Genomic DNA, 24,670 nt, shown 5'->3' with positions numbered 1-24,670 from the left:
GTCTGCTGCTCCAGCCCATAGCTAAAATCCCCTAGATCAGACATAGCTTCTGCTTAAGCCTGGATACCTTAAGCTCCTGCTACCTGAACCACAAAACTCAATTACTGTTAGGCCCTCCTAAAAAGCATGAGAGAAATCAGTGTTTCTCCAGTTCCCAAATTAACCAATCTAAATTTAATCCCCTGTAATCAGTTGATGCTGAATGCTGTGCTCAATAATTGATTGATATTCCGACCTCACTGGTCTGCCTGCCTAGCAGAGAAATCAACCCGTCTCTCAGTTTATGTGGCTGAGCTGTGTCAGTGGGAGGCTGTAACCAGTAGGTTCAGCAGTTGTTAAACAGCATTGGCAAGAGCTGTACCAAGGAGTGCTTAAGTGGAACAAACACTCCCTGGACTTAGATTGCAAGGCAGTAGGAGTCCAGGGAATCGCTGAGTTGTTACCTGCAGCTGAAGCGAGGACCTGTTGAGGGAGGCCTTGGAGGAGCTGGAAAAAGCGCAGGAGAAAGGAAAACTGGAGGCACCAAAATGACTCTGCAGTTGTTGCAGTGGTTGTGGCAATGGCCCATTCTTCCTGGCTGATGTAGCAAAGTGCTTGTCTTTCCCAGACAATGAAGCTGTGTGTATAGACCGAGGAATAAAGACTTACATCAGTTAAATGCACGGCAGAAAGAGGAGGTTTTCCTTACAAGCCACTCTGCCAGGAACAGTCTGTTCCTACATGAACATGTAATTCTGAAGAAGGTGATGGATGAATGGGTAATACACTCTTGGTATAAAGCAGAAAGTCAGGATGAGGTACACCTGAGGTCATGTCTAGAAGAGTGTGTGTATGGAAGAAATCAGAGTGATGCATCAAGAAGCTAAATATTTTTTAAAAAAACTCCAAAACAACAAGAAAAAAAAAAACAACCAAAAAAAGAATGGGTAATAAAGTCAGAAACCATGGATATAGAGAGATAAAGTCAGCACCATGGATATAGAGAGAAAGCACTGCAGTGAAAGGAAAAAAGGGGAAGAGAAGTACGTTGGCAGTGTTTCTTGGACAGTTGCCCATTCAAGAGAATGAAAGAGTTTGTTCAGTGTGGATTTTTTCACCTGCTGTGGAAAGTTGGAAACTTTTCTTAAAGATACATATGAAGAGTGTTCATGTGAGTCAACAGTTCTTGTATTTTTGGTTCTTGTATTTAAAGCAGTCAGCAAAGCAGCTACTTGTCTCTGTCATGTGAATGTATATTTCTTGCAAGCAGTGTGACAGTATTTGTAGAACATGTAAATGCTGTTTTTAGGACATACTTTAAAATGTTATTTTTCCAATAAACCTCACTGCAGAAACATTGCTTTTCAGCCTGGCCAGCTGAGGTATGAGGCAGAAATGATGGATCTAAAGCAGGTCTCTTCAGCTAGGTTCATCACAAAGTGACTAAAGAGCCCCCTGCCATGTGTGGGCAGCCTGCCTGCCACTCTGCCAGTCTGTGTGGGGCTGGGGCAACCTGCCCCATCACCACAGGCATGTGGGGCTGCAGGGACTCTCCCTGAAGCTCCTGCATTATAGCCGGGATCAGCTTGCTTTCCTGCCTTCTGGATGGGCTTGAGAGTTTGGTATGTGCTCCCTGCGCACACAGCTATCATGTAACCACCTACTTTGCCCTCCTGGAGCCACCTGGAGCAACTGAACCTTTGTGGTGCTCCCAGTCAGAAAGTTCTGGGAATATGCTCTCTGATTTAAGAAGTGAAAAGGTTTTGTAAAGGAAACTTGAAATTAACCTACATTTAGTCACATTAGACAATTAACCTTGTTTTGTTGGGCTGTTGAGAGAGGCAGTCTGGTACTTGCAAAGAAGATAATGGGGTAAATATCCAGTATGAACAGAAGGAATTTATTCTACATCTCCTGTTAATGAAGCCTTCTTGATATGAGGCTAAAATGAGGTCTGATAAAAAACATCTACTTTGTTGATATAGGTGGAAATCAAAATACATGAGAGAAGAGAATAAATTTTGTAGAATACGCTCATGAGTGGAATGAGATGTGATGACTAGATCCAACAGGATTTTGAGGGTTTCATTGGGGAATCAGAAACCTAAAACACATATTGATGATAACTTTTACAGGAAGGGATTGATAAAGCCATTCCCTGATCTAATCAAATAACAAGGTACCAATTTAAAATACTCATGGTAGTATAGAACTTACCTGTTGATAAAAATTCTTAGTAATATGACTTTTTATGTTATCTGCTGCTCTTTATCATGCCTTGGAAGACACATTTTATATTTTGGCCCCATTTTCCACATTTGAATAGTTACATTGGGCTGCAGTGGGGAAATTCTTGATTTATAAATTTGATCAATATAATGAAATAAATTAGATTTATTGTGTTCACTGTGTTTAACAGTGCTTAATATTTAAGTAAAAAATGTAGTGCTGCATGCCTTTCCTTTGCATTTAAATTTGAAAATTGGGTTCTTGGCCTGATCTTTATACAAATGTGTGTAAATGGTAAAATTAAAATATACAACATACGCTCACACACACACACATCACATATATAACAGTGGTAGCCATACACTGCATATGTAGCATGTAGGTAACTGTTCAGTACATATGATACATGTGAATATAACTTATAAAGATTTGCATGTATATTTTTATTACTGTACCTGAAAAGTATAGAAGGAGAAAGAGAAGTGGAAATGATAATAAACTAAATTCTTTGCTCCATCTTACTAAACCGTATCTCTTTGCATTTATTTATGGTTCATGTACTTTAAATGAAAATCAGGTGGAATTTTTATTTTTTTTGTTGTTGTTTGTTTAGTTGGAAAGAATATAGAAAGACTTTATGCTTTTTCCTGCTTCATAGTTGCCAGTACAGTGAGTTTCAACTCAAGATTTACCAGTAGTTTTGAAAAACTTCAATGATATATTTGATAATATTATATCCTATTTCTAGATCTGTGGAGGAACTTGCACACTTCAAATGTTGATATTGTAACAACAGAGTCATACTACATGTACTCTCAAATGTCCAAATGTAAAGCAGCATGTGTCATGGTTCAATTTTCCGGTCATCTTTTAAGAATTAGGAAATGGTCCATTTTTGTAAATGTTAGCATTGAAATGCTCCATCGTTAGCTGTTAGCTGTGTATTTAGGCCTTTTGTCTGTTTCAGTGAAAAATTTCAAGAGAATTCTGCATCAGCTGTGCTGAGATTTAGGAGAGTAAAAAGTCACACGTTCACTCTTACCATGTTCTTCACATTGTGAACCAAGTCTTTTGTTTTCAGAAGAAATTTGTGTTTTGCTTCAACAGAGTCAAAAGGTTGGTTGCACCCTATACAATATTTCTTCACCATTTCTCACTGTAGGTCCCTTTCAGTGCTACTATGTCACCCGTTCGACTGCATTCATCCAATCCCAACCTTTGTGCAGACATCGAGTTTCAGACTCCCCCAAGCCATGTAACGGATCCTCTGGAGTGCTCTACTGAGTACATGAAGCTTCAAGAAGAATTCTGCCTGATGGCACAAAAAGGTAACTGGAAGTGTCAAGCCTTTCCTTTATTGTGTTTCTTTATTGCCTTCACTTAGTTATGGCCAGAGCATTCATCTTCATTAGATGATATTGTATAAGAATTTGTAGCTGTTCAGGTGGCTTGCCTAAAGATGACGTATTATCCTTACATTTTCCATGGATGTCATGAATATAGAGATAGGTAAACTCTGTCTGATAAGAGATTTTTTAGAAGTCTTCTGAACTACTTTCTGCATCTTGTAAATATGTGACTGAATTTGCAAACATTTTGCTTCTCGATAAAATGCTTTATTTCTTCCCAAAGATGAATCAGAATGTCACTGCTACATATGATGTTGTGCAATTCATTTTTGTGCAGTTTTCTATGTCAGTGGAAACAACAGAAGAAGAGCTTATTACTTGAATGTATTTTAGAAATGCCATTTTATTGCCAGTAAATCAATGATCCTACAGACTGAAAAATACTATCTTAAAAGGGTTTGTTGTCAGTCTGCTATCTGTTATATAAGAAACATAGGAAAAATGTGAGACTGATACCTTAAAAAATGTCAAAAACATGTTTAAAGACCAAGTAATCCTCTTTATTAATGCAATATTAAGTCTTAGCAGAACTGATTTTTTTGTTACTTTGAAAAGAAAAATAAAAAAAACAGAAAGAAAAGAACACACATTGGACACAGGTTTTCCAAATATGCACCTTTCCATACGTTCAGCACCAAGAATATGCTCGGATGACATATGTGTGAACATACAGTATGCACATTACAACCTCAAGCTGTAAGCGTTTGTACTTAATTTGGCATGGATTGCTTGAAGTTCAGATCCTTGTTTCAAATTTCTGTAATTGTGGGATGGAAATCTCACTCTCTGTCTTTATTGCTGAAATATTGTAATAGATGTTAACGTGCAGTTCTGTAGCTAAGGAAACACTTGTTTTCTTTTTTCTTTTTTGCTTAGTGCATTCTCTTTTGAAGTCTGCCTTTAACAGCATAGCTATAGAGAAGGAGAAGCTTAAGCAGATTGTTTCAGAGCAGGATCTTACAGGCCACAATGCTCAAATAGCACACCTCAGACAGTCCCTCTCTCAGGTATGTTCTTGATTTGATTTCATGCACATCTAGCTTGCGAGATGCACTATTTCTTTTGTATTGTGGCCATTTCCTGAGGTAGAAGGAGCCAAGAAAAAGCCAAGGTTTTGACGAGAATTATGACATATGTTCTAACATAGTTCTAACCTCAATGCATGTGGAAGTGAAGAATATAATTTGTTTGTGTAAGCGCTTATCTGTTATCGTTTTCCAAAGTAAACAAAAAGGATCAAATGTTTGCTGGATATCTTTCCTGGAGCTGTTTCCAGCACAGCCAAGGAGATATTCCTGTTTTCTTAATTAAAAGTTTTAAATTATGACTGTTTATTTTCAGGTTGGTTTTATATGTCCATGTCTCTAACTGCAAAATGAATCATGGGTTACAGGATAATAATGGGTAAATTGGATTTTCAGATACACACCTGTTACTATCCAGCATCTCTCCCACTTAAGCCAAAGGAAAAATTGTCAGTGGCTTTAGTGGGGAAGAAGACATAAAGCGACAGTAAATCCTCAGGTTGCAAAATAACTCAGATTTTTTAATTCATTGTCAAGGAAACATAAAAGCTTTTATTCTGAAGAATGGATTGGTGTGGAGTACTGCATCTGCAAGAAATGTGAGCAGAGGTTTAAAAGCAAACAGAACTTCACCCAAATGTGTATATAATTTCAAACACTGTTATTGGGTTGGAGGTTTTTGCTGTGAGATTAAAATTGATGCACAATGTTTCTATAGGTACAGATTCATATCATGTTATGCAGATTGATTACTGTGTGTTGTAATAAAGAAAGATTAAGGATGAAAAATAAGGGTAACCATTTCTGGTTATTGATACAAATTTAACTAAGACCTGTGGAGACTTATTAGCAACTTGTATGAAATAGCTGATCATGTTTTCTTCTTGTTCCTGGCGTCCACTGTCAGTCTAAAAGTCAGTGTCACACATAAGTTAATATTCTCAATGGAGAATAAGTGGAAATTTGACCTTAGTCAGATGTCTGCGTTTGGCCAGTCTCATGACCAGGTTTGAGCAGTTAAGCTACTGCCAGGCTGCTGTTAGTCATCACCTTCCCTTCCTGGTAGATAGCAACTGTGAACATGCCCAGACTGTTTCAGAACAAAGCAAAATGGGGTAATTTAAACTGTTTACTAACAGTTTAAGCTAACCTATTTTACTTTGGTCCTACTTTGTTTCAGTACATTCATGAAATCTATTCCTGAGTCTGCACTAGGGGGAGGCAGAAGAAGATTCTTACTCCATTATAACAGTCATTTTCTACTAAAACAGTATGTCTGTCTGTTGTTCTTTTCTATAATCTTCAGTGGATATATTAGGGTTAAGTCAGTTCATATTCTAGGTATGTAACATATTATACTTTTCTGGATTTCAGAATCTTGCACATGAGTCTTTCTAGATAACAGACACTATGCATATATGCACCCAAATTTATAATCTAGGTTGGGCTTTAAAAATCAGCAGATACCAGGCACCAGTTGAATTCTATTGATATTTGTGACACTCTAATGGATCAGTAGTTTGAAATGAGTACACACATGCAAGTATATCAGATTGATCTGGGTGAACAAACACCCAATGATAGGGTTTTTAATAGCAATTAGGTTGTTTTTTTCTGGAAAGGAAGCAATTTCCTTTTGCAGGCTCTAAGTGGTGATAACCTTGGTTCAGAAAGGGCTGTATAGTTGTAAACTAAGAATTGCCTCTTTGGGCATTTTGCAGGTAGTTCCCGTTTGTTGTTCTGCAGTTTCGTTCTTTCTTGCTGCATTCACTCCCCATTTCCATAATGTACATAACCCACCAGTATACCTGCCAAAGAGCTATCTGAAGAACTAAGGTACAATGCCACTGTTACATTGTGGGAGAATATCTGTCCCCCCTGCCTCCTGAAAATCACTGAAGGTAAACCGACCAAAAGATTAAGTCATGTTAGAGAGGATCTCAAAACATCTCTAAAAATGGAAGAAAGGAGGTTCTGTGATTTCTTAGGAAATTGCTGGGAAGAAGCTACTTTTTTTTTTTTCTGTTTAATGCTTACTTTTTAATTTTAAATGAAATGTGCAATTTTTATTTTAAGGCTCTCAACCAGAATGCTGAACTAAGGAGTCGCTTGAACAGAATACATTCAGAATCTGTTATTTGTGATCAGGTTGTCAGTGTAAATATTATCCCTAGTCCTGATGAGGTAAGACTTTGGCCTTTAATGGATTTAGAGTACAATCAAACCTTGCTAATTCTCACTAATAGCTGAAACACACCTGGCAAATTATAGAATTTTTCACATTGGCAAGTGTTCTTTATAGAAAAAGTCAGATTATATTTTCCCTACATAAAATAAAACTTCTGTCTTTAATTTTGCATATGTCAGATCTCATGAAAGAGCTGTTTGGTCTCTGCAGAGAAACAGGGAAGGACTCCAGTTTTGGAATGTTAATTGTTGGCTGTGGGAATTAGTGAGGTTTTACTGTATTTGAATGTAACACACAGTAGCTAACCAATTCTGTATCTTAGTTTCTTGCCAAATCAACAGAACAGTTTAGTATTTAATGGCCTGATCTTGCAAGTGCTTAAAGGGCCTGATGTTTAATATCTTGAGTGGCACTGCTGAAATCTAAAGGTTCAGTCTATGAACCAAGCACTATACTAATATCATGTTTGCAACATCTCGTCTTTCTTGTTTTGCTTTCCTCAGTCAACAGATTACCGAACATTGGTATTAATAACAAGTCAGCTTCCCTCATGAGGACAAATCTGAATTTGCGAGCTGTCATATGTTACAATTAACGTGGTCACTTTGACAACCATTCTGCTTGCATTTTACCAAAATATTTCTTATTTGTCATTTCCACTATTTTTTTTCTATGCATATGCCATTTCAATTAATATACTCTTGTCTCCTAATTATTTCTTCCAACAAGAAAGGAAGGTGAAAATATGTTTCCAATTACTTTTGTTTAGTTGCTTTTTGAAAATGTCCAAACAATTTTTCCAAGAGTCCAGCATGTTGGAGACTAGCAACAGAAGATAGAGGTGAAGAGGTACCACAGCACAGTAATCTGCAGTGAAGTTCTGAGCAATGACCATCTCTTCTATTTTGTATTTTTTGTTGGTTAGCTCTTTTCTTTTTCATATGTACATCATGATCTTGGTACAAGTGTGTCTGACTGAAGGAGTTTTTCAAAGAGGTTCCCAGATCTCTCATTCACTTCTTCTCTTGATTGCTTTATGTATATAATCTTGCAGTGTGTAGATAATGCCTGTGTGAGCATATTTTTCAGGTAGGGGCATATGTATTTTTCGAAGTCCCTGTAGCTTATACAAAAACTTAAAATTTTAATCACTTCCTGCAAAGATAACAGTGAAACGAGCTTCTGTTTCCATTATAATTCATCAAACATCATAAACCATCTACAAGCTTATAAGCCCCAGTGACAAAGGAACGGTTTTTGACCTCTTGGCTTCTTTATGATTTTTTTTTTTTGTTAGTGCATTTTGAGGCAACTATGTAGAATAATTCTACAGGATTAAGACGTCAACAAAACCATTGGCAGGACTTCTGTAGTAAGATTAAGGGAGATGGAGTTGCAATCTGAAGAGTTAGCTGTGTTTAGAAGGGCTTCAGTAGTTTCATCTGTATTATCTCTCAGAAGCAACATGCTGTATCAATTAAGGGATTAAGTCAGAAGCCTGTTTCCCTCCACAGCAGCAGCTCCTTTGGTGGAATGGTAGAGGGAGAGAATCTTAATTTCTTTTCCCTCCTCTTGAAGTGATAGCCTATAGGGTAACACGTTGAAACCTGGTGTTCCTCCCATCAATAGCAGGAAGAGGAAGGTATGTTCCACTATTTAAATTAGCTGGCCCCCCTACTGGTATACACATAACACAGTTTTGAACCCTTGCCTTTGTAGTTAAATTCTCTTTATAATAAACCATAAGAAGTTCATTCCCTTTAGTAGTATTGAGTCAGTGTTAATGGCATAATTCAAATGAGGTTTGGAGTACAAACATGGAATACAAGCACATAAATATGTGTTATAGCCATACTCCTGAATATTCAAACATTTCAAACTTTGTTGCTAAACTGGTTCACAAGCACATTGATTTTTAAATTAACTTATAACTCCCTGACCTTATAAAGCTTTATGTTTGAGTTTTGGTTGTATCAAAAGCAGCTCCCAGTGATGTAATTTGTTATGGCTAGGTGTCTTTTCATCTGAATTTCATGGTTGAACTTGTCTGACATAGCTATTGTCCACAAAATCATTCCTCTGCATACAGAACTAGATCTGTGATTATTCGTGCTGCTAAAACTTAGCAGTGGATGCTGAGCAGGCCTCAAATGAAGACTTATCTCACTGCTCAAAATACACTTTATTTTGTAATTGTCAAAGTCTCATCTATTAAGTACACACAAAGCCCTACTAAAATGTTGTCTTTACTATCTGTGCTTATATTTGGCATAGAAAAATTATTCAGGTGATTTACCCCTTCTATACATATTTCTTTTATATTAGAAATAATACTTCTATTTTTCTGTGCTTTACTTACAGACGGGTGAACAAATTCATGTCAGTTTGCCACTGTCTCAGCAAGTTTCTAATGAGAGCAGGCTCTCTATGTCTGAATCAGTTTCAGAGTTCTTTGATGCACAGGAAGTGCTTCTATCTGCCAGCTCGTCAGAAAATGAGGTAGGCTATGACAGCATGCTGCAGCTTTGCTGTTGGACACATTTAGGTATTGTTACCACTAATGAATGATTTATTTTTTTTTTATAGTGCTACTTAGAATAAAAAGGTATCAGAATGCGTAAGGTGTAGATAAATGAACCTGAGACTCCCTTGTGATGGGGTGCAGAAGTTCTCTGAAGTGTAAAACTGAGTTGAAAGTTGTTTGTGTCAGTAGCTTATGTTCAGTACTTGTCCTTGCTAGACTATGGCAGTTTCACATAAGGATGACATAGACAGGAGCAATTATGTCTGACTATGCAGTCAACTAATTTAGATTTTAAAATATTATTTTAAAAAAAAAGTCTTCTAGTATACATATAAAGTTATTCTCTGTAATCAGAGAAGTAGACAAAAGCCTGAAAAATTGGCTCACTCAAGCTCAAAGTTGAAGCAGTCAGATACAGTTCAGGCTCCTGAATCATATTGCTGTCTACAGCTTTCCTGTGCTATCCTGAATAAATCCTTCAATTTTTAAAATTTATTTATTTTTTTAAAATACCTTTTTATAAAGCCACAGTAGTGCTGTGGTCTACCACAACTCTTCTGTAAGAGGAAATAAGAGTATGCCACCATATTTTCTCTTTGACAAGGATTGCTCATGTGCCACAAGTTGGCACAACCAAGGCTAGAGCTGTTCATCTAAAGAATGGAATCATTCCTTATCTTATTGCTTCTGGCAGGTGTAAGGTACATGTTATCTCAGTAGTCTGGATTGTCTATACCAGCATGGAAAATTGGTGTGTCTGTGTGGTGTAAACAAAATGGAAACTTTACAAAATCACCCCCAAATAGTATAGGCCTTATAATAAATACTCTGTCATTAGTAAATACTGTAAAATATTTTGAAAGTAATATTTCTGGAAAAAACCCATTTTTTGTTAAAAAAAAATTCTTAAAAATAGTCCTAACACTGATGTAGTTCTTGTTTTGCAAAATGATAGGTCAATGTTTATATAATGTTTTGCTGAAACACAAGCTGTGTTTTATTGTTTGATTCTTTATATAGACCACAAATCTGACTATCTCTTCTTACCTCCCATCCCCAGCGCATTATGTTGTCAATTTTTTGTTCATCTCTGATCTCATTTGAAGTCACTCTTTTGCAAATTTAATGTCTGTATTTGGTTTCATAATAAGGAATTCAGAAACATAAGGAGAGTGTAGCATTTGTTTTGACACTTTTAGTGCACTGACAGCATGGGCTGATTGAAACATCCAGTTGATTTAGTTAAAAGCTCTAATTGTGTAGAGATGATTTCTTTGAATATTTGTGTTTCAATTAATCATTTTTGTCTAATTTGTCAGTATATTTTATATGTATTTGAATTAATTGATATTTTATTTATGTTTTAGGCTTCTGATGATGAATCTTATATCAGTGATGTGAGTGACAATATATCTGAAGACAACACCAGTGTTGCAGACAACATTTCCCGGCAAAGTATACTGTTATGTTTTAAACTTTGGGAAATTACATTGGTTATGTTCATATACCGGATTTACTGCATGTCTGTACAAGGCCAGCTCAGCTGAAATCAGTGAAGTTGGGCTTGCTTGTTCTTGTGGTGATTTGGTTCAATGGATAAGTCTGTTTTTCTTAATCTGGTCTTTTCTTATGATAATAGTTTTTTCCCTTCCCAGTTCTTAACGGTGAGCTAACAGGAGGCGCGTTCAGGAATGGACGGAGAACTTGTCTCCCAGCTCCAAGCCCTGACACCAGTAACATCAATCTGTGGAATATTTTGAGAAATAACATTGGCAAAGATCTTTCCAAAGTATCCATGCCAGTCGAGCTAAACGAACCTCTGAATACCTTGCAACATCTTTGTGAAGAGCTGGAATACAGTGAACTCTTGGACAAGGCTGCTGAAACAGATGATCCTTATGAACGCATGGTAATAAATTTAGTGTAGCACTTATGTCTGTATTAAAAAGGGAGCTGTTAAGTGGAGGTCTGTGCAGAGTCCTCTCTTGCTCTTCCTGTTCACAGACAACAGACCTCTCTGCTGGGTCAGACGAATGCTGTGAACAATTACAGGTGGTAGGTTTAATCTGAACAAGGCTGAGGGACTTTTCTTTACTTCAAACCAAGTCCTGCAATCATGACTCATTGATGTGAAGATTGTTCTCACTCTCTAGGTCTGTATATGTAGGCATTGGCAGTTTCTAACCCTGCAGCATCCTTTCCTGGCTTTCAGTGATCAAGTCCAGCAGCGTCCAAGAGCTAATCTAGTCTGTGGCTGGCTTATGATCAATGTAGGTGTCAATAAGATGTCATCCTAGGCAATTTCTAATAGGGAGGTTCCAAAACACCAAAACAAAGTTTGCCTGGGCAGCCTGGCTTCAGCTCCCCCGTAAGTATGTCTTGGTTTTTTAACTGACAGCCAACAGACTATGTTCAGCTCTCAGGGTGTTTTGATCTGTCATGTCTCCTTTTCCTCAAAAGAAACAGGGAAAGGCTGTTAGGGGAAAGTTGGTGGTGTTGTTGCTGAATGTATCTAGTGTCCCTGATATGGGTTGGCAACACTGTGGATAACTGGGAGAAGAGAGATTGCCTGTGGCTGTCACGTAGCCACATGCTTAGGGCCATGAACTGCCATGTTCATGTGGCCTGCAGGAGAGCGAGGGGTCCTAAACACTGGTATTTTTTCCTTGCCACTAAAGAAGTTGGACCTGTCTTATGATAGGGGGTTGAATTACTTATCATCACATGCTGTTTTCCTACAAGACCCCTCATGTCTCTCACAAAAGGGAGATCCTGTAAGGACTGGGCAGGGTTGTACTGAGTAAAGCAGGCTGTTTGCCTGTAGGACTCTGTCTCCTTTGTTGAAAAGTTTGGAAGGTGACTATTGAAGGAGTCAGGAGAGTTCAGGAAGGAAAAGCCACAGTGCAACTGAAAGCTTCCTCAGAAGCGTGGATTCAATCCCCTTCTCTGCTACAGATACCTAGTGTGATACTGGGAATACAAGCCAAACTTTTAACAAGCACCTTAAAAATGCAAATTGCACACCCAAGCTGAGGCATGTGGGACTACTGAATAACCAAAGCATCAGTGGTAGCAGTGCTGTGAATGTTACATGCTTCTTCACTGTTCTCTGAAAAATCAGGACTTTGCTATTTTAAATAACTATCCAAAAGTAGTGGAAACTTTTTTTCTTCTCATTCCTCTATATATCATAAGGATAGTAAACCCCCTCATTTCTCTGTAGTGTCTTAAATTCATGAAGAAGGTTTTGGAAGAATGAAGGTTTTTACTGTTGAAGAAAAGCCCGTGAAAAGAGTGTTAATTCTGTTGATGTTGCATTTATGAGTAATATGAAATGAATAGAGAATGGAGCACCCATTGGGAAGAAAACAAAGCATGTAAAAGCTCACGAGTGTTATGTCCTCACTACCATGAGGAGAGGGGGACCTGGTTAAGGTTTGCCCTGCTGTTAGCAGATTATCCATAGCTGAGTGATTTTTATCCCCGTATTGCTTTTCTAAAATTTTGTTTGAACTTCTGAGTGCCTGTTGTGATTTTTTTTTTTTTTAAACTCGGCTAAAGGGAGATGTAATCTAAATTACCATGGCATGTCACTTAGCTTATCACTCCCAGCTAGGCCTGGTTTAGATATCACTAAATTTTGGTTGTACATGTAGACAAGGGGGGTGATAAGGCCACACAGGCATGGAAGATTCTGAGATAACTTTGCATTAAGGACATGCTAAATGAGAGCTGTTTATGTTTGGCACTAAATAAAATAGTTCCTGTAGGAAAATGGTATATGATCTTGTCATTAGAAGTTATCATATTTATTCACAGGGAGCATAGACTAGAGCTGGGTCTGTGTTTTAGATCATTAGTGATAAGCCTGGTCAAAGGTAGAAAAACTATGTTGTGCAGGCTGTTATTTTAGGGGACTGTAGAAAGAGACTGACTGAGGCCGTGAAGAAAACCAAATTATATCAACAAAAGAAATACAATTTATACTGGTTCTGGATGGGATGTATGGCTTCACTCTCAGGCATGCTTCATGAATCCAAATTTCACTGTGAGTGGAGAGAGTTGTGTGATACCACATAGTGATGGCATATACACAAGAATCTCTGCCTAGTCTCACTTACGTTCTTGTCTGTATTTTCACAGGTTCTCATAGCTGCTTTTGCAGCGTCAGGCTATGCCTCTACATACTTTAGAGCAGGAAGCAAGCCATTTAACCCAGTGCTTGGTGAAACTTATGAATGTATTAGAGAAGACAAAGGATTTCGATTTTTCTCAGAGCAGGTAAAGCTTGTTTCTAGATAGACACTCCTGTTTGGATTTAGATTTTGGATTCTTTGTTTTATGAAGTAATCTTGTTTTTTCTTTCTAGTTAGAATGGTTTGCTTTCGTAGTAGTAAAGAAAGGTTGTTAGTATGAGTGAACTTCGTTAAAGGCTAGAAGGTATGTATTTTTATAGTAATCAGAAGGAAATGTTTTAAGTACATAGCGTTTTAAGTACAACCTTAAGTTGCATCTGTTTTCATAGCAGCGTAGGCTAATAAATAGCGTGGGCTATTTAGTATTTTCATATCACAGTAACAATTGTATTGTCTTAGAAATGAAAATGAATTGTTTTTAACTCAGTCAAACTGTTTTCCAGGTTAGCCACCATCCTCCCATTTCAGCCTGTCACTGTGAATCGAAGAACTTTGTGTTTTGGCAAGGTATACTTTTTTAATTCAAAAGCATAAACTTCTTTTTTATTAGCAAGTAAAACTTTGTCTGTACAAGCTGAGCTTTGCATTTGGAATTTACTCAAAATTTCTGTACTTATTATTTTTGTAGTAACATATTACAAACTGATGCTCTGAGTTACTTCATTCCAAATTCTCATTCTTAAGAGTGAGCAGACATGTTACAACTTCCCTTGTCACTTGCAGTCTGCTTATACTTTTCTGCTTAAAAGCTTTTTACCAAGAAAATTATTATTTCTTACAAACACAAGCAGTTTTTTACACAGTTGAACAAGCAGCTCTTTCTTTCCTTGTATCTACTGGCATACGCATTTAATCTGTATTGAATGTTTTCACGAGAGATTTGACAATAATGTAGCACAGGCATGATTCCTAGAAGAAAATCAAACTTATATTTAGTTTTTCTGACCTAATGTCATTTTCTAGGTTTTGTTTTTTTTTTCTGTATTTTCATGGCAACCTCATACTGTCCTGTTTTAAAACGGATGGTCTAGCATAGAACATCTTGTGTGCCACGCAGATCACTGCTGGGGGGAGACTTAGATATTTTCAGTTTTGTAAATCTTTCACTATTTTATTCAGATATCAGGTGGAAAAACAAATTCTGGGGGAAATCAATGGAAATTCTGCCAGTTGGAACCTTGAATGTGACTCTTCCAAAGTAAGCTACTGTCCTATTTCCTTTTGTTTGCAGTCTTTGCTGCAATCTAATCTGTGCTGCCTTGTGAGTGGATTGGGGGAAGTGTATGCAGACATCACATGAATTGTACTGGTGAGAGTTTAGTGCCTAGCTCAAATCTCTCCCTCATGTACAAGTGGGGATACTGAAGCATTTTTGATCCTGAAGATCCATCTGGGTTTTTGGAGCAGAAATATACAAACTCTCTAGAAAGCGATAGACAGAGGGGGATAGAAATGTAGGAGAGAGAACCTAAGTTTTACATGTACAGTAGTGATCAACTATTCAGAAAAAGGCTGCAATATAGGACTGTCAGCAGCTAGTGCTGTCCTTACTAAGGCTCTCAATACTGGTAAGTGTAACCTCAGAACAACCACTTGTAAGAATGTAAGGTCATTTTTCAAAATGTAGATAAGCCAAAACAGATGTTGACAGAGTAGTGAGAAGAAGTTTCACTACAGGTAAGACTAGTTGCAAGTGGTAAATCCTGATGCTATGCAAGGAAAGGATACTTTAAACATGTCTGCTGGTTTTGCAGTGCTATTCCTGCTCCTGTACATTGCAGCAGCCTTTCTTTCTGCCTCTAACAGTATGGCATCACCCCACTTCACCTCTTTATCCATCTGTCTCATGAAATGGAAGTAAATGCACTCAGGAGCATCTTTGTCTTCTGTCTTCATGCTTGCCCCTCAGCTCTGAAGGAGAATGTGCTTTGCACAATGTAATTCCCTCATTTTATTCCCTTGTTTGACAATAGAGATGCTCTGACTCTCAGTTGTTGTTACAGAGGGAAAAGGATGATGTGTCAGTGAGCTCCTGCTTCTTATTTCCTTTCTGTTACCTCCTTTCCATATTTGTTTTGTTCTATTTGTAATTTAATTACATTGTCTGCTTATAGCCCCAATTTGGCCTTATGTTGATCTGTGGGTCACTGTCCTTGCCCCTAAAGGAATTGTGGCCAAAGCACTTAATGCTCTGAGGACAGTGAATATGCCATGCAGGGCTTCGGTGCTTCCTAATGTCTTGATTTGTGGTTCATAGCACCATTCTTCAGTTCTCTGCACTAGAGCTTAGGTGAGCCCCTCTATGGAGGATTAGTAATGTACCCAGAACCAGTGCTTTGTTAAAGTAAGCTGTTTTTGAAAAGTTTTTGAGGAATGTGGTCTTGTATTTATGATAATGAAGCTATGTTTTACTTTTTTGCCTGTAATGATCATGATTAATATATGTTACCAACTATTTGTTAATCTGTTCTTAGGTATGGAGACTACTATGTCTGGAACAAAGTCACTACTTGCATACATAATATCCTTAGTGGAAGGAGGTGGATAGAACACTATGGAGAGATAACTATCAGAAACACAAAAAGCAGTGTTTGTATTTGTAAACTCACATTTGTCAAGGTAACATATGTATTCTAATACTTATCATATATTCATAAAACTGCATAGTTTAAGCATACATCAAGCTGTTTCTTTAGTATTCCTGAAAACCCACATTCCACATTTTCTTATCAACATTTGTAAATATGTAAAGTGTCAAATGAGAGTTCTGTGTCAAGTAGTATGACTCTATTCCATTGAACATTTGATATCAGTGTGTTGCATTGCTGTATAGCTGTGTGCTATACTGTTGTTGGTTTTAGGTTAAAAATGAAATGTCAAAATTTCTTTTCTATTACCACAATGAAAATGCAAAGTCACTGTAGACTTCTGTGCCATTTTACTTCTGCCTTTACTAGAATTTGGCAGTCAATATTTTATCTCTTTAGATTAAATAATGCTGCTTTGGTTCATAGTATTTTAATATCCGGGCAAGGACCATATATAAAAACAGATCACTTTATAGCTATGTTACTATCAATTATTTTCCCTAAAAAAAAGTTTGTCTTCCTATTGCGACAAAATACATCAATACCATTGCAGTGTTAGCAATGATACATTACCATAAATCTGAAATTCATGTTTTGTTGGATGTTCTGCGAATGGGCAACTGGCTCAGTAGGTGAAAGTGTAAGAAATAAATGTGTCTACGTCAAGCAAAACAGAGAAGAGAAACAGAAAGCAACAAATAGCAAGTAATACTGGCTGAATGTCTTCCCTGCTGCAAATGGTAGTGTGCAGCACCCATCAAAGGATTCTGTTACATGTAGAAGAGAGGTAGCTGGCTCTGATCTTGCAACTTTCAAAGTGTCATTTTTGCTGAATTGTGTGGGATTTGGGTTAATGAACAACACTATAGTTCCCAGATGTGTGGATAATTTAAATACCTTTATACCAAAACCACATAGCAAATTATTCAGGGTTTCTCATATACTGAATCAATGAATATTCTGAATTTCGAATTCTGGTTTTCTTGGTTCCAGGTGAGCTGTTCTGATACAAAATTTGGACAGTCGGTGCCACATATTAAGATTGATGCACTATCTATTGGTGCAATGGGTAATGCGAAAAACAGTGTGAACTAGTAATTCTTTGTTAAATTTGCAGGTGAACTACTGGAATTCAAATGTAAATGAGGTCCAGGGTGTTGTAATAGATCAAGAAGGGAAGGTGGTTCATCGCCTTTTTGGAAAGTGGCATGAAGGCCTTTATTGTGGGGTTGCACCTTCAGCCAAATGCATATGGAGGCCAGGTAAGAAGCTTGTAATAAACTCTGGCAGGCACTGTGGTGTAACCCTAAACTATGTAAAGCTGTTTTAGCCATCATTGTAAATACACAAAATACTGCTGGAGAAATTAAATTTCTGGCTAGACAAATAAACAAGAATTTACATGCGTTTGTAATAATGGTAAATGGAAATGTTCTTACAGGGCATAGTGTTCTACATGTAAGTCTGACTCCTGGTCAAATATTCTGGGGTCTTGGGGTCAACATAAGAATAAAATTAAGAAAAAAATTGGTTGTCTGGGCCTGCCTGCCTGCCTTCTCACAGAGAGCAGAGTAGCTTATTTGGATTCAACAAATAGGAGGTGCCAGTTTGAGTTTGTTGTCCTAATGCTTTATTAGGCTAAAGGACTGGTCTTCAGAGATGGCAAGCTCGTGTGATTTCAGGAGCTGATTTCAACTTTCTTACTGCTTGCTTAGAGGCACTGAGGTTGAATTAGTCATCCTTTGCACCTATAGTATCTTTCATACATGCAGAGTGATTATACAGGAATTGTCATTATTGTTAGTATTTTGAACCCTACTCTCTATTGATAGTATTTTGAACCCTACTTTGCACCCTACTCTCTGCAATGTCTACTCTGACTGCTGTTAGTGCTGAAGGTGTTCAACAGTGCTGAATCAGTCTGTGAGTGAGCGTTATGTTCCAAAATTAACTCTGAAGATCAGTTAAGGTTAGCTTTTATACAGACATTTGATAAGCCTGCTTTCCGGGGAACAGGAAACTATGTTTAACATGAAAATCTTGAAAACAGTAATTTTTACTTAAAAAGGAAGGAAGACCATAAAAGTTTTGAATCTATTAGCATGTAATTACAACCTCTGCAGGATAAGCAGTTGAAATTAATATTTAGTGAATGTTGTTCCACCTAGAGAATAGCTTTTGATGCTTTTTAATTGTATGTAAAATATATTAAATTTTTTTGCTGTTATAACTTAATAAATAAATGAATCTCTTGCATATTTAGAGTAACAGTTTAAAAAGCTTTTTTCTTTCTCATACATATTCATACAGGCTCCATGCCAACCAATTATGAACGTTATTATGGCTTCACGAGGTTTGCTATTGAGCTCAATGAATTAGATCCTTTACTGAAAGATCTTCTTCCTACAACAGATGCGCGATTCAGGCCAGATCAAAGGCAAGAATGCTTATTTATACACTTAATATTTGGTGGTTTTAAGGCTGGGTTTGGCTGAGTATTGAGTTTTGTCTGTGTCTTCACTACAGTCTGAACTAAGCTTTGGAGGATTCTGCTAGCAGGAAAGGTATTCAGTATTGCAATCCAATTTCTGCTTTATCCTGTTGAAGGAAAGTACAAGGCATCTTGTTGGTATAGTAGAGCTATAGTGCAATCTTTGGGCAGAGGTAGGATTCCTTCTAACAAACTGGAAAGACGGGCTCTGAAATGTCATGCCTTTCTGCTATGAATGATAGCAACATTCCTAGTTCTCGGTTCATAGTACTTCAAAGTTTGTGATAAGCTGAAGTTACTAAAGAAAGTGTATGCCTTAGGCTATAGGTCAGGTACATGTCACTGGGGAGTCACACCTCATTTATTCTTATTTTATGAGGTTATGACTAGATCTGAAAGTGGGTACAACACAGACAACAGGCTTGGCTTCTGCTTGTCTTTTGTGATGATTAGTGCTAGAAAAATGCGTTGTTTTAGACACTGTATGATTGCTATAGGACCTGCTGTTATTCATACAGGCTTCTGGAGGAAGGAAATATAGAAGCAGCAGCATCTGAGAAACAAAGAATAGAGGAACTCCAGAGAGGTCGGAGGCGGTACATGGAAGAAAACAGCATTGAATATGTACCCAAATTTTTTAAGTGAGTCTGTTCATTTCAATAGTAAATCTCTGTTTTCTATAGTGTGACTGGACAAAGTACTACAAGAATTACCACAAATGTAGTCTGTTAATTGTGAAAGCCTGGAAAATGGCAGTTTTAAGAAAAATAATCAGATACCTGATCTCTGCCTGAAGCAATTTTTACATACTTTAAAGCTTCATAATTGAAAGATCATTTTCTCGCAATGGGCAACAGCTATACAAGCCTGCTGCACCTCTTGGCCAATGTTTTTTAAACTGTGAAGTAGAATAGAAGTATAATATCAGGACCTAAGATTTAGCTATGTTATTGTTTTAAGTCATTGCATAAACAAAGTAATAAATAGTGACCTGAACAACATCATACATCTCTCTCTCTCTCTAAAATGTGTATATATAAATGTGTATATATATATACACACTTAAATTTCAATTTATTTATGGAGTGGAGGAGTTTTTTGTTTGTTTTTTTTTGCTTTTAATTAAGCATTCTTCTGAAACAAGGGATAGTCATACTAAATAGCCTGATGTTTAGCATGGGGAATCAAAAGTCAAAAGATTGAATGTGCTTGATGCCATTTTGCAGTGGAAGATGAGCAAAATACAGAGGAGACAAACAATATAAATGGTAAAAGGCTTGCATTCTGCAAGCTAGATCTCTTTGTTGATCCCCTGCACATAATCAGAATCTCTAACGGCCAAAGAGGCTTTATGTGGCTCTAAGACCTGCTCACACAGATCAGACAACAGATTGGCGATCTTGGCTGTTTTCTAAACCTTCCACTTTTGACACAGGTAGAGGCTGATTTTTATTTTTAAATCCCTGAATGTTCCTGTGTCCTTTAGAAATATGAAATCAGATTTAGTATTGAGTTAGATCAGAGAGGTATGGAATTTTATTTCATCTTGCATAAGAGCAGAGATCTATGGTCAGAACTTTTTTTCCTCTCTCTCTTTTGGTTTCTTTTTTTTCCTTTCTACAGAAAAGTTATCGACGCTAATCAAAGAGAAGCCTGGGTTACCAATGACACCTACTGGGAACTGCGAAAGGATCCTGGCTTTAGTAAAGTGGAAATTCCTGTACTCTGGTAAACTGACAATGTAGATCTAGTAAACATATCACTCTGAAGAAAAAAATAACTATGCACAATATGTTTCTTATAGCTAAGCGTGGTTTGTGGGTCTACGGAAAAACTATCATTCGCATTTATATTCATCTTTATAACGGACTTTTGAAAGTGCATTAGACCAGGCCCCTGACCACTTCTGGATCTTTTTAATTTTGCAGCAGCCATTAAAAAAAAAAAAAAGAAAAAAAAAAAAGAAACAGAAACCGAAACCTTTTAAAGTTTCATACACTGAAAATTCAGAACAAAAGAAGCAGATGAATTATCCAAAGTCACTCGGAAGAGGTGGTAAACACAAAACTGCAACCGGTGCTTTAAACAGACATTAAGAGTAATGTAATTTAAATAGAAAAAAAAAAAGGGAAGAAAAAGAGAAAAAAATCCATTTTGTTTCAACTATTTTTGTTAAAAACTCTTGGGTCACAACACTGTCATTTCTGGCTTCAGGTTAGTCCTTTGGTGTGATGTGCTTGGACTGGCCTTTGTCAAAAAGATACACTTTTCCGGAAGCTGTTCCCATTCATATGCCATTGTTCATGCCTTAAACAAAATATGAAGATGTACAGTAAGTAATTTTAAAATATGTATGCTTAGGCTTGTGTGAAGGGCAGATTTTTAAAGCACTAGAATTTTATCATGATATAAGTATTGGAGAACCTGCATTATTTAAAATCAAAAGACAACCAAACATCTAATTGTATTTCAGAGGAATGAGATCTACTGTACATGCTTTAGCTTTGGGAAGCTGACTGTATAATCAGACTGAAAAGAAACTGCTGACTGGTTGAATTTGAGACAATTTTGGTAAATGCATATGAATTGCTAGTCAGAAAGTTCATATTCTAAATGATTGATGCAGAGATGCAATCATCACTTTTACCGCTTGCTGGACATAGTCTCACACTGAATCTCATTTACCCGTAACTGTTTATACAATTAGAATTCCCTGAAGCTTTGCAACAGCGTTAAAAGCACAGAAGGATTTCATGGGAAGGTCTCTGGCTTCTCTCCAGAAGCTGGATAGTACTGTAAATGCAACTATTTTCTGCCACACACACTGTTTGCTTTACTGGCTCTGTTTTCTCCCCATCCACTTCTCTTATCTAAATTTATATTTGAGAGTATGGCAGAGGCTTCCATGTGTTGTAGCTAACAACTACTACTTGTGTTGCCAAAATAGCTTTTGTGCAAAATTATATTTTACAGTTTTTCATAAAGTGATTCTATATTTTTTGATTAAGAACCAAGTCTCTTATGTGTTGCTAAGCCTCAATTAATATATGTGGGAGAAGGCTTGGCACTTTCTATTTGAAAATCTCTGAAACATTAAACAGCAGGAGGGCAGATTTTAATAAAAGGAAAAAAAGTAATTTTATTAGGTAAAAACTGCATTCCATATGGTATGATCTTGTCTTCCATTTATGCATGTATTATACATCCAGGCACTGATGATAGATTAGATTTCATGCGTGTACACTGTATTTCTTTCTACACATGCACAGCGTACATAGTGCACTTGAATTTTTCTATTGAAGATTGATTCCAGTACTGAGACCTAAAAAAAAAATTATTAGATAGGTATGTGATCCTGCCAGCAGAGCTGTTTGAACAGTTCTCAGTAGATTACCATGCATACCCAGCTTTCCGCCTGCTTCTTCCTTTTGCAGAGTCAGGTCCCTACAGAACTGAGATTACTTTGATTATTTAATATATACTTAGTTCTCCCCCTTGTTTGTATGGCAAAGCAACTGGCAGAGCAGCTAGCTTCTAATGAATTCCAATTTCTTCACTCAGTTCTGTTATCAGGAAGAATTATGAAAAACATGAAAACCTAAAGAAAATATTTAGTAGATTTTTTAAGAATTGTGAATGCTCATGAATTGCTTATGAATATTTGGTATAAAAAAAACTGCACGCAGATTAACAGGATTTCTTCCAAAGAAAATTTTGAATTATTCAAAGAACAATATCTTTTTCTTTCCTAGTTGAACTTAGTCTGATTTTTTTTTTTTTTTTTTTTTAGTTCTGCAATTGTTATTATAACAAAATGAAAATATATCAAAGTTTGTTTTTTTAAATCATATTTGGTTAACTTAATCCTACTTGCTTTAATGACATTACACTATGAATGAAGTTGGCACATTGTGTGCAAAATAGCAATTAATTGTTCTGTGTCACTTTCCTTAAAAACAACATTATTAAACATCTGCCCACCTCATGCTCCAGTCTTTGTGTGCAGTTCACCGTGATATTAGAAAGCGTTATGTGTGTATGACTGCAAGTACATTTGAGGGACAGAAACTGCATGTCCTCAAATTTTTTTGAAAGTTGGTTTTTAATTTAAATGCAGAAATAAGGTCTTCAGTTTTACAGTGTTCTGCTAGTGCTTTGTGAATGCCATTATTTGCAATGCAAACTGAAACTTGGTGAACACTAAGGATGCTATCACTGATTTAATTATTTTTTACAATTGTTTATTTGACACTCACTGAAAGAAAAATAACATTAAGATTTTTAGAATTAAAAAAAAAAATCTGTGATATGCTAAATCTTCCTATTGAAGGCACTTTTTAAGCTTACTGAATGTTAAACTAGTTAATTAGTGAGTAAAGGAAACACAATAAAATGCATCACAAAATATTTGCAGTCTTTATCAGAAATTGAAAAGTGCTAGCATATGTACTGTAAAGCCATTTCTTATAGTGCAGAATCCTCTGGATTCTGTGCAAAATATTTTATTAAATTTTTCCGGTATCCTTGGGCGACATCATGACATATTTTATGCTGTTTCTAAAGAGAATGGGTTAACAGAGAATAGGTCTGGGCACTTCTATCCAAATTATAATTTTTAGACAACCTGTGAAATTTCACCAGCGCTGAGTCGTGGGGGATAGTGGGCTTTCCACATCCCCTGCCAATGTAGTGCGGATGGGGTTTTCCGTGTTGCAATGAGAATGCACTGCTGGCTCCTTTGCAGCCTGGCACCCATTGTAAGTGCCTGCTGCTTTTCGGCAGGGCTGCTGCTCGGCCGTCTCTTCCCAGCACGTGGGATTTTTCTGCCCCAGGTGCAGACCTTTGCACTTCTGTTGAACGTCATGGAAGTGTCTTCTGGCCCAGTCCTCAAGCCAAGCAATATCCTTCTGATTGAAGCTCTACTGTTTGGCGTGGCCTCTCATCCCCCTAATTTAATGTCATCTGCAAACTTGTCAGCATTTAGTCTATGTCCTTGCCCAGGTCACTGGTGAGATGTTGATTGACATGGGCCACAAAATTGACCCCTGCAGGGCTGTCCTTGTTGCTGGCTGCCAGCGGGGGCTAAGCCATTGATCAATGCCCTTCAAGCCTGGGGATTCGGACAGTTTTCAGCCCACCTCACCCCATTCATTCAGGCAGTATTTCCTTTTGAAAGGCATGAAAAATACTTACCAACTCAGTAGATTTAATTGCTATAGGTTTGGTATGTGACGAAAATTAGTGCAAATCATTTGACATTTAAAACCTTTTAAACAATTTTAAAAGTTCTAACTTTCACTACAAACACATATCCTTTGCTTTTTCTTGTGTTTTCTCAAAACACTTATTTCTGTATAAAAACACACAAACCTTATGCTTTAATTTCACAATAGTGAGCTGTACTTCCAATTAATATTTTAAAAGTGTACCTTAATTTATTCCTTGTTCTGGTACTGCGGATATGATAGGGTAATAATCGCTATTTTAATCAAATGTAATGTCTTATAAAGACTTAAATAGCTTCATTCCTATTTTAGATCTGTATTAACAAGGTGGTAGATTTTTTGACGTATTAGAAATCGTTATCTCATTGGGATATACAATTTGAATATGAGTTGATTTTCCTACAGTACCACTGTGATTAAAACATCATCTTGACACCCATTCTAATTTTAGACAGATGTAAGTTGCATGAAATAAACTTTTTTCTGTTTAAAAGTGAACTCCCACTATAATACTCTCTTCATCTTACAAATAATGTTATCTTTTTTTTTTTTTTTTGTCTCATTTTGAACTTATGACACTGAATGAGCTTGTAGGGCATTTGTGAGTTTTATTTGAATAGCACATGCTAGGCATATGTCAAGTATTGCAGTATGTATACATGACACAGTTTTGAAAGATATTGCCCTTAATTCCCTACTGAACACTGTCAGAGCTTTATGAAAACAAATTACACAAACCTTACGGGACACTAGGAACCAGTGCTCGTCCTGCTCTCATGGGAACCTGGTGAGGAGCTTGCATCTGGGCAATGCCTT

The 24,670-nt window shown here is 36.9% G+C and overlaps 2 protein-coding genes across 11 annotated transcripts in view; both read left to right on the top strand.

The window, feature by feature from the left end:
* The window catches only part of OSBPL6 (oxysterol binding protein like 6), a 111,678-nt gene that overhangs the window by 78,888 nt on the left and 8,120 nt on the right, over positions 1 to 24,670 (top strand). For 4 of the 10 annotated variants that reach the window (XM_087734838.1, XM_087734836.1, XM_087734835.1 and 1 more), the window contains 15 exons: positions 3,371 to 3,536; positions 4,494 to 4,624; positions 6,719 to 6,826; positions 9,192 to 9,329; positions 10,722 to 10,809; positions 11,010 to 11,263; positions 13,498 to 13,635; positions 13,994 to 14,057; positions 14,670 to 14,748; positions 16,025 to 16,169; positions 17,256 to 17,400; positions 18,449 to 18,575; positions 19,148 to 19,270; positions 20,253 to 20,357; positions 20,844 to 22,614. In XM_087734838.1, coding sequence (XP_087590964.1) covers positions 3,371 to 3,536; positions 4,494 to 4,624; positions 6,719 to 6,826; positions 9,192 to 9,329; positions 10,722 to 10,809; positions 11,010 to 11,263; positions 13,498 to 13,635; positions 13,994 to 14,057; positions 14,670 to 14,748; positions 16,025 to 16,169; positions 17,256 to 17,400; positions 18,449 to 18,575; positions 19,148 to 19,270; positions 20,253 to 20,357; positions 20,844 to 20,952 — 1,920 coding nt within the window. In that variant the 3' untranslated portion in view covers positions 20,953 to 22,614. Of the gene's footprint in view, positions 1 to 3,370; positions 3,537 to 4,493; positions 4,625 to 6,718; positions 6,827 to 9,191; positions 9,330 to 10,721; positions 10,810 to 11,009; positions 11,264 to 13,497; positions 13,636 to 13,993; positions 14,058 to 14,669; positions 14,749 to 16,024; positions 16,170 to 17,255; positions 17,401 to 18,448; positions 18,576 to 19,147; positions 19,271 to 20,252; positions 22,615 to 24,670 lie in introns of those variants that run through there. The other 6 variants (XM_087734833.1, XM_087734834.1, XM_087734840.1 and 3 more) reach the window with 4 other exon arrangements.
* Positions 20,932 to 24,670, top strand: part of PJVK (pejvakin) — a 30,835-nt gene continuing 27,096 nt past the window's right edge. The window contains exon 1 of the mRNA XM_087734843.1: positions 20,932 to 20,961. The gene's annotated coding sequence lies outside the window, so the exon portion shown is untranslated. The remainder of the gene's footprint in view (positions 20,962 to 24,670) is intronic.

This window comes from Nipponia nippon, unplaced genomic scaffold (genome assembly GCF_047370975.1).
Source record: "Nipponia nippon isolate SJK-2023a ecotype South Korea unplaced genomic scaffold, ASM4737097v1 scaffold_5, whole genome shotgun sequence".
NCBI lineage: Eukaryota > Metazoa > Chordata > Aves > Pelecaniformes > Threskiornithidae > Nipponia > Nipponia nippon.
The sequence above is the reverse complement of the archived record's forward strand: the minus strand, read 5'-3'. Positions and strand labels throughout refer to the sequence as shown.